We start from the raw sequence: 15,922 nt of genomic DNA on the forward strand, positions 1-15,922 counted from the left end.
AGGAGCTCAAAATATCAGCACCAACAGGCGTTTGGAGGAAGTCAAGTCCTACTCGTGTTTTTGGCTGTGAGAGGCTCCAGTCTTTAGGCACAATAACTTGAAATAAGTACAGTTGAAAAAGAACTAGAATCACAGCCTAAAGATGTGGTTGATTTTTTAAAATATATTTTATTAATTTATTCATATTACATCTCAATTGTTATCCCATCCCTTGTATCCTCCCATTCCCCCCTCCCTCCCATTTCCCCCTTACTCCCCTCCCCTATGACTGTGACTGAGGGAGACCTCCTCCCCCTGTTTATGCTCATAGGGTATCAAGTCTCTTCTTGGTAGCCTGCTATCCTTCCTCTGAGTGCCTCCAGGCCTCCCCATCCAGGGGACGTGTTCAAATATGGGGCACTAGAGTTCGTGTGAAAGTCAGTCTCCACTCTCCACTCAGCTGTGGAGAATGTCCTGTCCATTGGCTAGATCTGAGTAGCAGTTCGAAGTTTACTGCACGTATTGTCCTTGGCTGGTGCCATAGTTTGAGCAGGACCCCTGGGCCCAGATCTGCCCATTATAATGTTTTTCTTGAAGGTTTCTAGGACCCTCTGGATCCTTCTATTTCCCCATTCTCCCTTGCTTCTCTCACCTAGAGTCCCAATAGGAAGTCTTCCCCTTTGTCCCACTTGCAAATCAAAACAACTCTGAGATTCCATCTTACACCCATCAGAATGGCGAGGATCAAAAACTCAAGTGACACCACATTCTGGCAAGGATGTGGAGAAAGAGGAACACTCCTTCATTGCTGGTGGGAATGCAAACCAGTACAGCCACTTCAGAAATCTATCTGGCGCTATATCAGAAAACTGGCAATAAGGCTTCCTCAAGACCCAGCTATTCCACTCCTTGAAATATACCCAGAAGATGCTCCAGCACACAACAAGAACATTTGCTCAACGTTCATAGCAGCCTTATTCATAATAGCCAGAACATGGAAACAGCCTAAGTGTCCCTCAGTAGAGGAATGGATAAAGAAATCATGGTACATTTACACTATGGAATACTATTCAGATATTAAAAACAAGGAATTACTGAAATTTGTGGACAAATGGATTGAACTAGAAATGATCATAATGAGTGAGTTAACCCAGAAGCAGAAAAAGTCAAATGGTATATACTCACTTATATCTGAACACTAGGCCAAGGGGCATGTCCCATGAAAGTCTTCACTTACCAGGAAAGTGGGACAGAGAGGAAGACTTCCAAGTGGTTTATTTTTTTACAATCTCAAGCAATAGGTGACTGGCTTCTCATGGATAAACAAGGAAAGCAGCTTCCAAATCTACTGGTCACATTGTTTAGTCATAATTAGAATAACATCACAGGACTCACCCAGGGGTTGCACCACCTACAGGGGTCTAGACCCTTCCCTATCACATCATTCATCGAGAAACTGCCCCATGGACGTGCCAGATCTGATGGAGGCAGTTTCTTCAGTTGAGGGTCCTCTTCTAAGGCGACTCTGCTTTGTGTCACGTTGACAAAAATGGACTAGTGTAGCTCTGCATGAACCTGAGACATTTGCAAATGGCAATGTCAAAAGGTCAGACACCCATGGACATGTAAGTTTGGAAGACAGAATTGATGTTAAGTGAATCTTCTTATTGTTGGGATTCTGATTTTTTTTAATTGCCTTTGTTGTCTTAAAAATTGTAGCTTCATCCTCTTTTTGGAAAGTAATTATATTTATCTTCCTGTTTGCTTTTAAAGAGTGTCCTGTAAACAAGAGATAGGAGCAAAGTGAGAGTGCATGTTACCTTCTATATCCCCTGATGTTAGCTGTCAACACCTCCAAACTTACTCTTCCAAGAAGTCTATCTACCCTACCCCCATGAGTACTGCCACAATTCAAAATGTAGGGAAAAAACTAAGACTTATGCATGAGACTCTGCCTAGTAGAATATGAAGTACATTTCATATGTGGATCCAGGGACATGAGTTAAAGTTGTAGGATAAGAGAAATTTTCACAAGGTCCATTATCATCAATGTACTGTGTCCTATGTTTTGGGCTTAGTACCAGCATGTCGGTATTCCAGATTTGCCTCTCCACACTAAGTCAGTACCTCACACAGGCTCCTCCTGTGGGTATTGTCTGTGCTCTGAAAATCTCCTGCTACCGCTTACCAAGAACCACTGACAGTGGGTCCTGTCCTCTCAGGTCTAGCACATTTCTTCCCTAGCTAAAGTGAAGGTTCTGTGGAGATGCAGGTCTGGCTTTCCAGTAGATCCCGAGCACCTAGAACAGGCTCTGGCACAGGGAGTGTAAGAACAAACTCACCTAGTTCCAGACGCCAAGGCTGGTGATGCTGGATGCCCAGAAAGCTATGGCCAGCAGGAATGTTCTCTTGGCTATATGGAGTGTTCCTGAATGCTAACTTATTCTGTCTTCTCTCTGAATTGTCAAAGATGCAGTGGTAAGACCGGCACCTACCATCTCTGGAATAGAACAGAGCTTTCCTATCTCCCTGTTGTTTCTCACTCACTTACCTACACCAGGACCTTAGATCCAGTGCTGAGAAGCAAAGAATCACATTTGAGAACACTGGCATTCTTACATTTGGCCCAAAAATGCTTTATTTATTAATGATGTTAGGATTTGAGTCTCTGGGTCCATGGATACAGTCTTTCCACATTTTCTTTCTAAATAATGTATTTGGATTTGGCTTAAGTGGAACATTTGGTAACTTAAAATGTGTCAGTGGCACAGCCGGAAATGTCACTCATTGTAGTAGCAAAATACAGTAGACTGGAAGGGTATCTGCATCATAGCATGTCCTCCTCTGTCTGTACATGGCCCTTTAACACCAAGCAATGAAAGCCTCGAGTTATTACTACTTTCTTTAAAACTCTTCCAGCCTCTCGGAGATTCTCCATAGTTCATTGCCTTTGAGTAATGCCTGCTTTTGCACTTGCAGATGTTGCTTCTTTTCAGATCATCATATTCATTGCAATATTGAAGGTCATATCTACTGCTTTATTCAGTTTGAATATACTATTTCTTGTCACTAAGTTCATACGTAGTGACAGTTTGTCCATGGTCCACATCATGGACATGGCCAGTTAGAAACTATCCAGTGACAGAGAGAGCAGCATAGGTGCTCCAGGAAGACCACTCAGGCCCAAAGGAAAATTCCCCTCTATTAGCCATGCAGGTCATTTAAAATCACTGGGTACAAATATATTGTTAGTTTGTTTCACATTTGAGAGGAACTTAGAGTCTGAGAGATCCAGGTTAGTTCTCAGCATCTCATTGGCAGAGAATCAGAGTGATACATAGAAACATCTGTTGGGACTATCTGGGAGTCATCCAGCAAAATGAGCCACAGAACTACTCAGCCCTCGTAAGTGATGCACTTATCAAAGCCAATATTTATGTGATTTTATTATTTGAAACATGATGTACAAGAGATGGCATCCCACGTTATCTCACATATTTAGCTTATATTTATATTCTACATATTCAGTTGTTTCCTTAGGAAAGCCAGTATTTCTCTTTTTAAGTACTTTGTGAGATAGATAGATAGATAGATAGATAGATAGATAGATAGATATCTTAGTTCTCCCATAGAATATACCATGGCTCACTTACTTTTTTCCTGGGTATTTTAAAAAGTATGAGTGCTATTTTCATACATGATATCACATTCATATTAGAAAATATTGTAAAAGACCCAAAACAAAACCTCCTTATTAAATAATCCCAGAGCACAGGCTTTGTATCTTCATCTTCTGTAGATTCAGAATTGAATCTCGGTGTCTTTACTGAGCTTTCCATAGTGATCCTATGTGCTTTCTTTTCCAGTGCATTTACAAAATATTGATCTAAGAAAAATGTTCATAAGTTCCCCAGACGGACAATGATCCCCGTGGGTGGGAGGGGGGCTGTGCAAGGATTCTTGTCTTGCTCTTGAACCCCAACAGACTTTCTGCAGACATTACTATATTGTGTTTGAGGGTGAGAGAGGACATTGTGGGCACATAGAGACCATAGGGAGGCCAGCTATGGCTTGAGAAACCACATGTATCAGAACTTTTCCAATTTATATATTTCCCATGTATAATGGTTATCATTCCTTCTTACTCTCAAGGGTGTCCCAGACAAAACAGAATTATTTGACTATGGTTAGCTAGAGCCATGTCCAAGAAGGCAGTGTCGTAGAATGAATATGATCTCCAGACATGCGGTGTAAATGCAGTCTTGAATTCCTGTAACAACAGATGGGTGTGATCAAAGCTGTATGATTACACAGGGGATATTCCCTAAAAACATAGTTTAATCAATGTTATTTCTCCTTCACAGCCAAAAAAGAACATAAAATGGAAGAAAGCCACTTGGAGAATGCACAGAAAAGGTAAGTAGCAGTGATTTTTTTTTGGCCTACTCTTTCTCAGACTAGGCATCTTCTGTTTTTATTGTCTTAAGGAGCCTTCCCATCACTGTGCAACCGTCAATCTCTAGCAGCCTGTCTGAACTCTGAAACTGTGACTCTCTAACTCCTCATCCCATCCATCCCCTCCTCCTCAAGGCCTGGGCAGCCGCTGCTCCACTTCCTTCATCCTTGTGGAGTCTTGTGCCGTTTGGCATTTTATGACGAACTTATCTCACCCGTATGGTGCTTGAACAGCCAGCCCTCTGGTGCTGTCTTGTTGAGACATCTATGAACAGGGAGCCAGAAGTGACTCCCACCCCACCCCTGCCGCCATCATATATGCCACGACTCTGTTCTGTCCGCTGGCCTCTCCTTCCAACACTGCTCCTTAACCAGATCACGGAAGTCAGGAAGCGAGCCAACTTGGTCTCAGCATAACTACGTTAGACCAGTTCCACAAGAGCTAGGAGAGTTACTTCAGCAAAGTTACTTTGCTTTGCTCAAACCAGGAAGAGAGGGGTATTACTTTCTACAAACAAAAGCTCCCTCCAGAAATCAAAAGAGACCTTCGAGTCCCTCCTCTGAGCCTAGCTGCTCTTCCTGATTCCTGCTTCTCTCTGGAGACACCAGAGCGCAGCCATCACCTCACCTGACAGAACCCAGAATCTGTCTGTTCCAATCCCTGCGGGAAGGAATCTCTTGGTTAATTCACCTCGCTGATCTCTTGGTTGTACCTCCCTTCTAGAAGGGAGTATATTGAGGCATTCTCATTCAGGAGACAAGCCTGAGATAGATTTGATAGTTAAATATTCTAAAAGTTTCAGTAATTAAATGAAGGCATATGGGTAGCCAATAGCATCTAAGGGGAAATAATAAGATTTACAAAATAGATGAAAAGAATTTCACAGTTACGAATGCAAGTAAGAACACATGAACTAGGAATGAGCCCAGTCTCCTTAGCTCTAGCCACAACTCTGAAGAGGTCTAAAAACCCGGAGACAGGTGCCAACATTTAGTCCCGCTTCCTGCCGTAATCTGCCAACAAAATTAAGATGCTGATGAAAGCAAGATGAAGGCCAGTCTTGTCGTTCCCTAAGTGTAGACATGTTCTTGAATCATAGCACCGTCCTATCATGATAATTGTTGAAAACTAAGACAATTACACGGTTGTGCTTTTAGATTCTGGCTCCTCTCTATTGGACTTATCCCTACATTACTCTCTCTCTCTTTCCTTGGTGTGTGAAATTAGTGTCAGAGACATTCGGCTCTCAGAGCAGAGACTATCAACAAGGGCAGGCTGGTATTAGGCCAAGCGGCAGCTCAGCTTCCGAGGTGCACGTCAAGTCTCTGATCCCTTTCCAAGCCTTCTTCTGAAGGGCAAGGGGCCCGCGTTAGCGAGGCCTAGGGCACTGCTGTGCATTAGGCATGCTAAGGGAGTCATAACTTTTGGTTGTCAGCATTTTCCGTGGCTTTGTGGCGAAGGTAGTCTAGCTTTCATGTCATACTTGAAATATGTTAGATCCCATCTTTAATGTAGAAACCACGGTTGTTTGCTTGCACTCTTTAAGGAGGTTGTGGTCAGTGTTGCAATATTCGTGTGAGACTTAGTAAGTTCTTATGCTTTATTCTCAAGAGAAACAGTTTACTCTGAGGCTAAGGGATATTTGCTTTTCCTAAGCAGTTTCTGAGGGCACGCATGAAAACCCAGTGAGGGGATGTTTCTTCCGCTCTGGCATCTCCACACTAAGCGTAGAGCAGTTGGCTTACCTCCGGGCCATTCGATAGAATAGCCTCATCATTTGTCCTTAAAAAAAAATGTTTGTCCAAATTAAAATGATGTGGAACAGATGAGGAAATGTAATGGACTAGCCGGGGACTGGTTTAAAGTAAGATGAAATAAGTTGGTATAAGACAAAACATACGATTAGAAATTAATCTGGTATTTAAAGTTGAATGCTATTTGGGAGTTGTGTGCTGAGAACTGGACATTTCAAAAAGCACGGCATCCTTTGCCTGCTCTCTGTTGGGGAAAATTCCTCCTGCAATTAAATATCAGTGATTTTCTTGTCCAAATTTCAAGTTTTGGGTGAGTGTTCTGTGAACCAAAACTGAATTTTTGTGATGAACATTTGGGCTGTGGAGGGCAGTAATCTGGACATCATCAGACAGTAGTGGGTTCATAGTATAGCACTGAGCTTTTCCTTAAATACAAGGGAAGCCCTGGGGTCAAAGGAGGTGCCTTCCCAGAGTGGCGTGTCTGTCAGCATCATCAAAGCGTAGTCTGGACTCTACTTGTTTCTTCTGAACAGAGTCACTTGCTGCCTGGGTTCCCAAAACACTTAGGGAAAACATGCTGAAATCTAGCTTTCTTTTCATTTTCAACCCCTCTGACAGAGGTAAGCAGTGCCTCCCAGCACACACACACACACACACACACACACACACACACACACACACACACACGGACGCACACAGCAGAGAAAGAGGCTATGAGGACAGAGTTTGGGAAAGAGAAACCCCCAGGCCACGGAAATATTTGTGATACACATCAGCAGCACCGTCACTTCTGGTATGTCCAAATGTGGATGCCAGATAATGCAGAGGTGTTGAGCTGATGGAGGAATCATGGGAGTTTGTCATGTGTGCCCATGGCTACATCATGCTACGAAATCAGAAGATAATGAGTCCTCTGAATGCAAAGTGGAATATTTTCTCTCCTGTGTCAGTGGACATACAAATCTGTGTCTGTATAGAAAGTGAACATCAGGAAAGAATAGGGAAAGTGATGGGGTGCCCTCATGTGCAGCACATGAGTCTGAAGAAGAAATGGGAGGAGATGACTGTTCTGTTTGGTAGTTGCGTGTGTCAGTACCCATGAGCAACCGCAGGAGAGAACAGGACACTCCTCTCACAGGAGCGGGGAACCTGAGCGGAGACCCAGATGTGATGACAGATGAGGTCATTCAGTCTTCCCCGGCCTCTACTGTCTCATCTACAGAATGAGAATATTGGCAATGTTAACCTGCTTGGCCTCTCTAGTTCCAAATCCAGTAACTCAGTGAGAAATCCATAGTCTGCCTCTATTGGTTATATAATTATCCGCATGCCCTCGTATTACACTCAACGTAAATTCCATGTTGAGGGAAGAAAGGGTATATGGTGTAGAACACTCATTTGATTGTATCGGTATTTTGACAGCTGCAGATGTAGGTGTTATGTCTGCGGTGAGAGGGTGGACTGTGCTACTTTCCTTGATTACTGGTTTGGCTTCCAAATGTGTGCATGTGGAGTTATCAGCAAGTCCTTCAGTGACTACTGCCCTCACTGCCTTTCTCCACTTACACACTTCTAGTCTTTTAATAACTAGGGGCCAAGCTCCCTGGCCAGTAGTTTTAATTTGCATTAAAAACAGATTTGTTATTTACAGAAGCACACAGAATTTATGAGACTTGGGAGCAGCAGCTCCAGCTTGGATCTCACCTAATCGTAGCCATGGAATCAATTAACAGTTCATCTGTGAAATGTGATAAAATCTTATGAGATACATATTGCCCAATAACTGAGAAGGAGATGAAAGTATGCTCCGTAATAGTCACAGGGCTTCGGGGTTTTACAGTCGCCGCTGAATAGAGTCCCATTAGAAACTCAGTATTCAGGATGGCCACAAAAACACCGTGCTTGAGCAGATGATAGAGCACCGAGTAATAAACCTGGCTGGCCATTCCTGCTTTGATTAGTTTCCAACACCCTTGAAAGGGGGCTGTTTAAGAGTTCTTGCTTTTGGCAAATGAGCCTGTGAAGCTTGGAGTGGGTGAGGGGGAGGGGGGGAAGGACCGAGTTCAGAGCTATAAATCGCTGCCAAGCTAGTGCCTCCATGAAGGGCTGCCTGGGAGGCCCAGGCAGACTCATGAGCAGTTAGCCTTCATGGGGCAGGTCACAGCATTATCTAACAATCTACCTTAGAAAAAAACCTGAGCTCCTTTCTAGATGGATTTTCATCCAACCCTTGCTAGGCTCAAAATGATGTCCCCCCCCCCTTTTTTTTCTTTTTCTTTTTTTTTCATATTGGTGGTTTATATTCTTGCCTCATGGTCAGGTTTTAAAATGTAGCCCTTTTAAAGGCTTCACAGTGTAAATTTCTTATTTTACCCTTGAGGCAATGAGAGCGAGATGCCAAGTGATGGAGCCAAGAACCAGAGCATGCTAGAGTACAGAGAGGGTGGAAGCATCTCTGTTCTCCATGTATCCAATTGTCCATCTAACTGACTACTGCTAAGCTTATGATACAGAACTCCTAGAACTGTTCTGTTCTTCAATTCACACAGATAAGATGGACCCAGTAGCTTTCCCAATCGTGATGAGTTCATTGGCAGATCTGTGAGGTCTTTCCGAGGTTTGAGGTACTCTCCAGTAGCTGGGAGCCCTGACCTGTGTTCGGGAATAGACATGCCCAGTGTCCCTTCTAGTCACCCTAATGGCTTTTGGTGCTGACAGTTACTTATCACCCTCATGTCTCCCCCTACCCACCCCCCCGCCACCTTCTGCAGTTTTGAAACAACAGTGGGATATTTTGGAATGAAGCCAAAGACTGGAGAGAAGGAGATCACCCCCAGCTATGTGTTTATGGTGTGGTTTGAGTTCTGCAGTGACTTCAAGACCATTTGGAAACGGGAGAGTAAGAACATATCTAAAGAAAGGTAAGGTCGGCTGAGGCAAGAGTGCCTCTTGCGCAGTCCGTCTCTGCAAGCCCTACAAAGTATGCCTGTTTCACATGTGTCAGTGTCTCCTTTTGCATCAAGTCAACAGCTAAGGCGTATTCTTGCCTCAGAGTTCCCACAGAAATTCAGGGGAAAACTTGCTGCCCCCGTGGGCAAGATACACTCACATGATCTGATAAGCTCCATTCTCTTAACCCCTTCCAATTACTAGCTAGTAAATGAAAGGCAAGTTGTGCTAATTTGCAACAGATTGCTTCTCTGTGTATTTTCACATTGGCCCAGGCTAAATGAGGCAGCCTTGCTGTGGCAGACAGTACAGACAAATAAAAGTGAATGCTTTCCCCATTAATATACTGCATTTGCATCAAAGGGAAATCTCCCCAGCTCAGGCCACACTTCACACAGTGTTGAAGCCCCACGCTGGATTTACAGCATCACTTCTGACTCCCTGTATCCTGCTGAGGACATCAAACTGTGCCGCTCAGCCGCCCTGCAGCCTCTTGATTTTATTAGTTGGGGGTTAAAAAAAAAAAGTCAGAACATAGGCACTGTGTGTGTGTGTGTGTGTGTGTGTGTGTGTGTGTGTGTGTGTGAGTGAGTGAGAGAGAGAGAGAGAAAGAGAGAGAGAGAGACTGAAACTTTTGCCCCATTTATCAGTTTATCAGAAAGAAAGTGTTTCTGCTTGACTGTGGCATCGAGGCTGCCATGGTTCCATAAAGGGCATCAAAGACTGAAACCTCAAACAAGTCTTATCCTAACTTCTGAATAACAAATATGTGAGACTGTTGTCGTTCAAGGTGATAGAGAAAGAAACAGAAGGATCTGCAAAGTCAAAGTGAGAGAGATTGTTCAGTTACAGCATCTCTACTGCAGTAAACATTAAGACAAGAAACTCCACAGTTAGTATATTTGTTCTCTAATTTGCAAAAACTGTACATTCAAGAGTATTCATATATAAAGACAGTGTACACTAACATATGTTTTGCTTTACATTGCTCTTTTTAAGATGAAAAATCACTAAATCTTTATTTTCTCAAGGATTTTTAAAAAAAAAGAATTTCCACCTATATTATTTTTTCTAAAGGAAGTAAAATTTTCTTTTTTTATCTGGTGCCAGGTGCAAATGACCACACCTATAGTTTCAGCACATGGAAGTCAAGAGAAGGAAATGGATAGTCTTGGATGCAAAATGAGCTCTAGGCAAACATGAGACATGAGACCTGCCTTTAAAAAAAAAAAACAAGAAAGACAAAGCGAGTCCAGGACAGCCAAGGCTACACAGAGAAACCCGTCTCGTAAAACCCAAACAAACAAAAACAAGCAGGATATTTTATCTGTACATTTTCCCAGCATTACCTCTTTAGGAACAAGAGAATTAAAACTGAGTGTGTTTAAGCAAGGTATATAGGTCCATGGTGCTTGTAACCACAGCCCACAGGAGGCCAAGCTAAGAGGACTGTAAATTTTGAGGGCAGCATGGGTTTGTATTGAGAGTCCACCTGAAAAGGAAAGCACATAATTCTAAATGTTTATAAGCTCAGCCCTGGTGGTGCAGAGAAAGTGAAGCAGAAACAGATCTACAGAACAGCCAGGTAACTGTGGTTACCATCTTTGCTGAGTAGAGAGGACTCGGATGGTTACAACACAATCATTTGAAGTGTTGCCCTGGAACTGGACACCTTGTATACAGAGTAAGCAAAGAGCCTTCCAACAGATTTGAACAGTGAAGTGTTAAGAACTTAAAGATTAGGAGACATTGTTGAGGAAGTAGTTTGTTGATCATATCCCAATAAAATAAAATAAAATAAAATCCTGTAAAGTGTACCCAAATCAGCACTCTCACCCTGGGTAATGGAACTTAAATTAACTCCCATAGAATAAAGTCTGTCTGAGACACGATGAGTGGGGTTCCTCGTTTTGGTCTAGTGGTGACTTCTGGTCCACTGCCACTCCTTCCTGTCCCCTCCCCCTCACTAGGCTGCTTTCAGGAGTTCTGAACATACAGCCTTTGCTTGGGAATGTTCTACTTGGATTTTGAGGGTAGTTCTTAATGAATTTGTCTCTGAAACCCTAAAAATGGTCCCAAACCAACAAACAAAAACAGAGAGGATAATTAATTGCCTTTTGTCTTAACAAATCTATAGAAATCTTGAACTGTATTCTGAACTAAGGCACACCCTGCCCCCACACTCACAGAAGTTAGGTCAAACTATCTATGGGTCTCCCCGAGGTGTCCAGTGGTCTTTCAGAGTGACCTTTTCTCTGATTCCCAGCATGAGCATTCACAGCATTGCTTCCTGGGTACAGCTGGGGAATTGCTTGCTTCACACTCTGTAAACCAGCACCTCCCAGGGTCATGACTTCCCAAGAGCCTTCACTGATCATTTAGTAGTTTCTGGGGTCTCTTCATTGTAGCCATGCCCTGAAAAGATGGATCACCAGGAAGATGTCAGTCTAAAATATCTCTGAACTTTAAGAATGATTCGGGAAAGATTCTGGGAAGCAACATGCTTAGAAAACTCTACCATTAAAGACATTTTAGCATGTCCATTCAACCACTTAAATTGATTGTCCAGGATCTCCTTATGCAGGTTTTTTTTAAGTTTTCTTCTTTATGATAAGGAGTTTAGCTTTTAAGCTTCTAAATAGTGTATTCATTAGTGTAATATAAGCAAATTTACTTAAGCTGACTTGTTATAATGAAATTAGAAATAATACGATTGCTTTGTTTTGACACTTAATGATACTTGATACTACATTTTCGATTACAGTTTTCCCAGAAACGCATTAAATCTCTGTAACACTAAATGCCACGAGGCAATATAACATCATTCACAATAATTCTTCAAAGGCATTCCAAAAAACAAAAGCCATAGTCTAATGAATGCTTGATATCATGTAACTATTTGGCAGGGGGTGAGGGGCAGGGGGGGATTGTGCTGTGGGATCTCATCACAAAAAATTGAGATCACTTGATTTTTAAATGTGTCTGAAGGCCAACTGAAATTCAAGAAGTTACTGGAAAAGAGTAATCAATAATAGTATTCACAACAAAAAAGACCCAACGGTAAATGCTGTTTGTTTAAACACTGCTTCCAAATGAAATAAAAGTATTGAACTACTTTATGCCACTTGAGGTTAATTTTAGGTAACAGAATATTTACTTATTCTTTTGCTTAGTGAGGTTTTCATGAACATGCACTAGGCTATTATACCATTGAGGCCCATGTGTCTCCATAGCATGCTAGCAGCTCCCGCTCCTAAGCCTAGAGCTCTCTCTAAATGTTGTATTAAGATGCTGTCATTAAGAGTAGTGAGAGAGGATTTCCTGGAGGCATGGTTTATTCTTGTATTATCTGTGTCATTAGAAAAACAACTTACTACATGGTAGTACATTAATGGCTTTAAATTTTCTTTGACATTTAAGCCAGTATTAGGCAAAAGAACATGTTTCCATTTCTACACACAAATCCTGAAGGTTCCTTCTCTGTCATTATGTGATACCCAGCAGTGACATTCATTCTCTCAGTGAAGCCTACTCCTTCCTTTTCCTATCCTCTCAGAGTACAGACAGTGCTCAGTGGTGTGAAAGGGACCTCCAGACAGAGGTCAGATCTCAAAATCTCTTCCCTCCACTGTGCCATTAATTTCCTGTGCAACATCAGGCCAGATGTTGACTGTATAAGGAACCAATAAAATCTGTGTATTGGGATAAGGCAGGAACTGAGGGCTAACACTGATATCTTCTAGCTTGGGAACATTATAACTCTGGAAAGAGCTTTTCTGATAGTCTAAGGCAGGTGCAATTTTGAGATGGCAGTCATCACTTTTGCTGGAGGCTACTAAGGATGGTATTGGAAATTGTTTCAAAACAGCATCTGACATGTGATTGGAACAAGATTTGGGGTGCAAGGAGTTGTCATTGTCCTCTAGATTTGACAAATGGCTACAACATCACTTTCCTAGTTTTGTTGTTGTTTACAAAATTCTAATGTTCACCTTGCAGGTCTCATTTTTTAAAAATCAAGAACGCACATGCAAACGTTTTCTGTGCTCCTGTCTCTGCAGCATAATGTTTGGTGGAAGGTTATAGTTCATCAAGACCATAGGTCACACTCAGTGGCAACTTTGCATTGGTTTTGCCTTTTCATATACATTTGCATCTGAAACTCTGAACGTTGAAATGCTTCGTGGGTTTTTGGCGCGTACCCTTTTCCTCGCATTAAGCCTGAATAGTATCCAATCTCATGCACAACAACTGCAAGAAGGCAGCCTGAAACATTTCCTGCTGCCTCTATAACCTGCTCTACACTCATTTTCTGCATTTTTTTTATTGTTTAATTGTCTGTTCCATGGATCCTTGCTTCTGAAACATTTTACCAGTTAGGATATCTTCAGACTTCCTCCACATATGCCCACACATGCACACAAACCACACAGTGAGCTCTGAATTCCCATGGGAGCCAGGACTCCAGGAATAAAAAGTCCATGTAAATACTTCACCCTGAGCCAAGGCAAACGTTAAAAAGTACCATTTAAAAATCCATAACGGGCCAGTGAGGAGTGAGCAAGAAGTTTTGTAAGTTGTATGGGCAGTGCAAATAAGAAATGCCATTATATGCATAGCTATAGTTTACACCATGGGAGAATGGAGAGTTACTCTTTTTTCTTAGTTCCGGCTGAAAACCAACAGGGTTTTCTTTGAGTCTATCCCTTGAAGCTATTATGGTTAGTTATGTAACTACCACAGCCTTGACAACAGATCCTGGCTGGGTTAGGTAATCCCAAAGGATGTTCCCAGAGGTCCCTATTGGTCATGTTGCTGTAGGTCAAAGGACTTAACAAGCTTACCCCTCCACCCACTTACGATCCATTGACTGTAGTACAGTGATGCAAGAATCCGTATTTTTACATGGCAAAGCTTTCCCTGGAAAACGCTCAGTTAAGCAAAATTGTTATTTACTTAATTTTACTTTTTTTTACTGACATATGTATGTACACAATCATTCCAGTTACTTGTAAGAAGTCAACTTCCTATTCCCTAAGTTTTTATTGTGTAGGGTTGTATACACCTGGCCACTAAAATGCTTCAGCATTGAAGGAATCCCTTAAAATACAAATATGCAAATGGTAGTTATTTGGCAAAGCTTTGAATTTCCTTGTCATGGTTCAAAACAGTCCTAGGTAAGTACATGGACAATGAGCACCCTCGTGGACCTAACTTAAACACAGGATCATCATACACAGGAAAGAAAACCTTATGTCATCTACAATAAATTTAAGCCTACTTCCACAAAGTTAAAAACGTGGCACCCAGGTTAGAAAGATGGCGCAGCCGTTAAAGGCTAAGACTCATCTGAAAGGTCAGGTTTGCCGTGAATAAAGAATAGACTAAAATATTGATGAGAGTTGTAAGACTATATTTAAAAATGTGTGTGTGTGTGTGTATGTGCGCATGTGTGTGCATGTGCACATGCGCACACACATACATGCATGAGTGCAGCACAGTGACCATGGAGCCAGAAGAGAGCATTGGAACCCCTGGAGCTGGAGATATGGGGTATTATGAACATCTCATGCTCTGGAAGAGCCACAAATGCTCTTAACTGCTGAGCCATCTCCCCAGCTCCTCTCACTGATTTTTTTTAAAGAGCGTCTTCCAGTCTTCTTTCACCTGGACACTGTCGATCAATTTCTTTTCTTTTCCAACTTGAGGGTTTATTATTTGTTTCTTTACCAACATTACTTTTTACATTCTTAGTAAGAATGAAGTTATCCCTCCTATAACAAAAACCAAATAACTGTTACTTAAAGAAAAAACTAATTTTCCACTGGCTAAGCAACCTCAGTGTAAAAGTTTCGCTGCTGAGGACCTGATTTCCTTCCTTTTGTAGCTGTCATCCTTAAAAGTGGTCCTTATTCACAAAATTGAAGATGGCTCATGCTGTGTCTGCCTTCACTGCTACCAAATTTCTGCCAGCAGGTCGGAGACGGTGTGCCTGGTCTTTTTAGTAGCATGAGATGGAAGGTGCATATATCTGTTTCATTCCTAGCCCATTGGGTTGAACTGAGTCACATGGACAAATACAAGAGAGACCAAGAAATGCAGGCTCAGCTGGAAGCCTTGTGTCCAGTTAAGCCCCGTGAGTTTTGTTAAAAGTATGTCAGGAAACTTGTTTTGTTTTGTTTTATTTACTTTACATCTTGGTCATAGCCCCATTCCTACTCTGCTCCCAGTTCCAGTCCTTTCCAATTTTGTCTTCTGTGTGGTTTCTGGTCTTCACCTCATGTCCACAGAAGGCTGGCTCACATCAGCAACTCACCATCCCACTTCTTCCCCTGCCGCAGGGTTGCTCTTGTCTCCTTGACACAGCTTAACACTCCAGCCAGTTAACTTTTAACATATTCTGTTCCCGACGCTGATGAAATAACAGGAGAGAAACCCAGCCATGGTTGGCCTATTAATTTTGTGGGTCCTTGAAATCCTGCAAAGGAAGGTTTGTTCCTATTTTAAAATAAACACAGGGGAGTAAATGAATTGCCAACATCATAGTTCCTCTAGGAACCAACAGAATGAGGAATAAACACTTATAACCTGCTCTGTCCTCACTTTACAGCCCCTTTCTCCATAGCCTCCCCACTTTGCACCTACTGTAGTGAGCCCTAGTATCTCACACTTTTACTTTCTCGCCTTGTTGCTATGCACTGCTCTCAGCTATTTCCTACTGACCAAAACATAGTCATCCTTCAAAACTAGCTCTTCTAGAATGCTACTATAATTTCCTTAGTTA

General features: G+C 42.2%; 1 protein-coding gene across 2 annotated transcripts in view; it reads left to right on the top strand.

Moving 5' to 3' along the window:
• Positions 1-15,922, top strand: part of Fmn1 (formin 1) — a 295,331-nt gene that overhangs the window by 268,974 nt on the left and 10,435 nt on the right. For both annotated transcript variants that reach the window (XM_051144337.1, XM_051144336.1), the window contains 2 exons: positions 4,344-4,395; positions 8,961-9,110. In XM_051144337.1, the coding sequence (XP_051000294.1) occupies positions 4,344-4,395; positions 8,961-9,110 (202 nt within the window). The remainder of the gene's footprint in view (positions 1-4,343; positions 4,396-8,960; positions 9,111-15,922) is intronic.

This window comes from Acomys russatus, chromosome 4, assembly GCF_903995435.1.
Source record: "Acomys russatus chromosome 4, mAcoRus1.1, whole genome shotgun sequence".
Taxonomy (NCBI): Eukaryota; Metazoa; Chordata; class Mammalia; order Rodentia; family Muridae; genus Acomys; species Acomys russatus.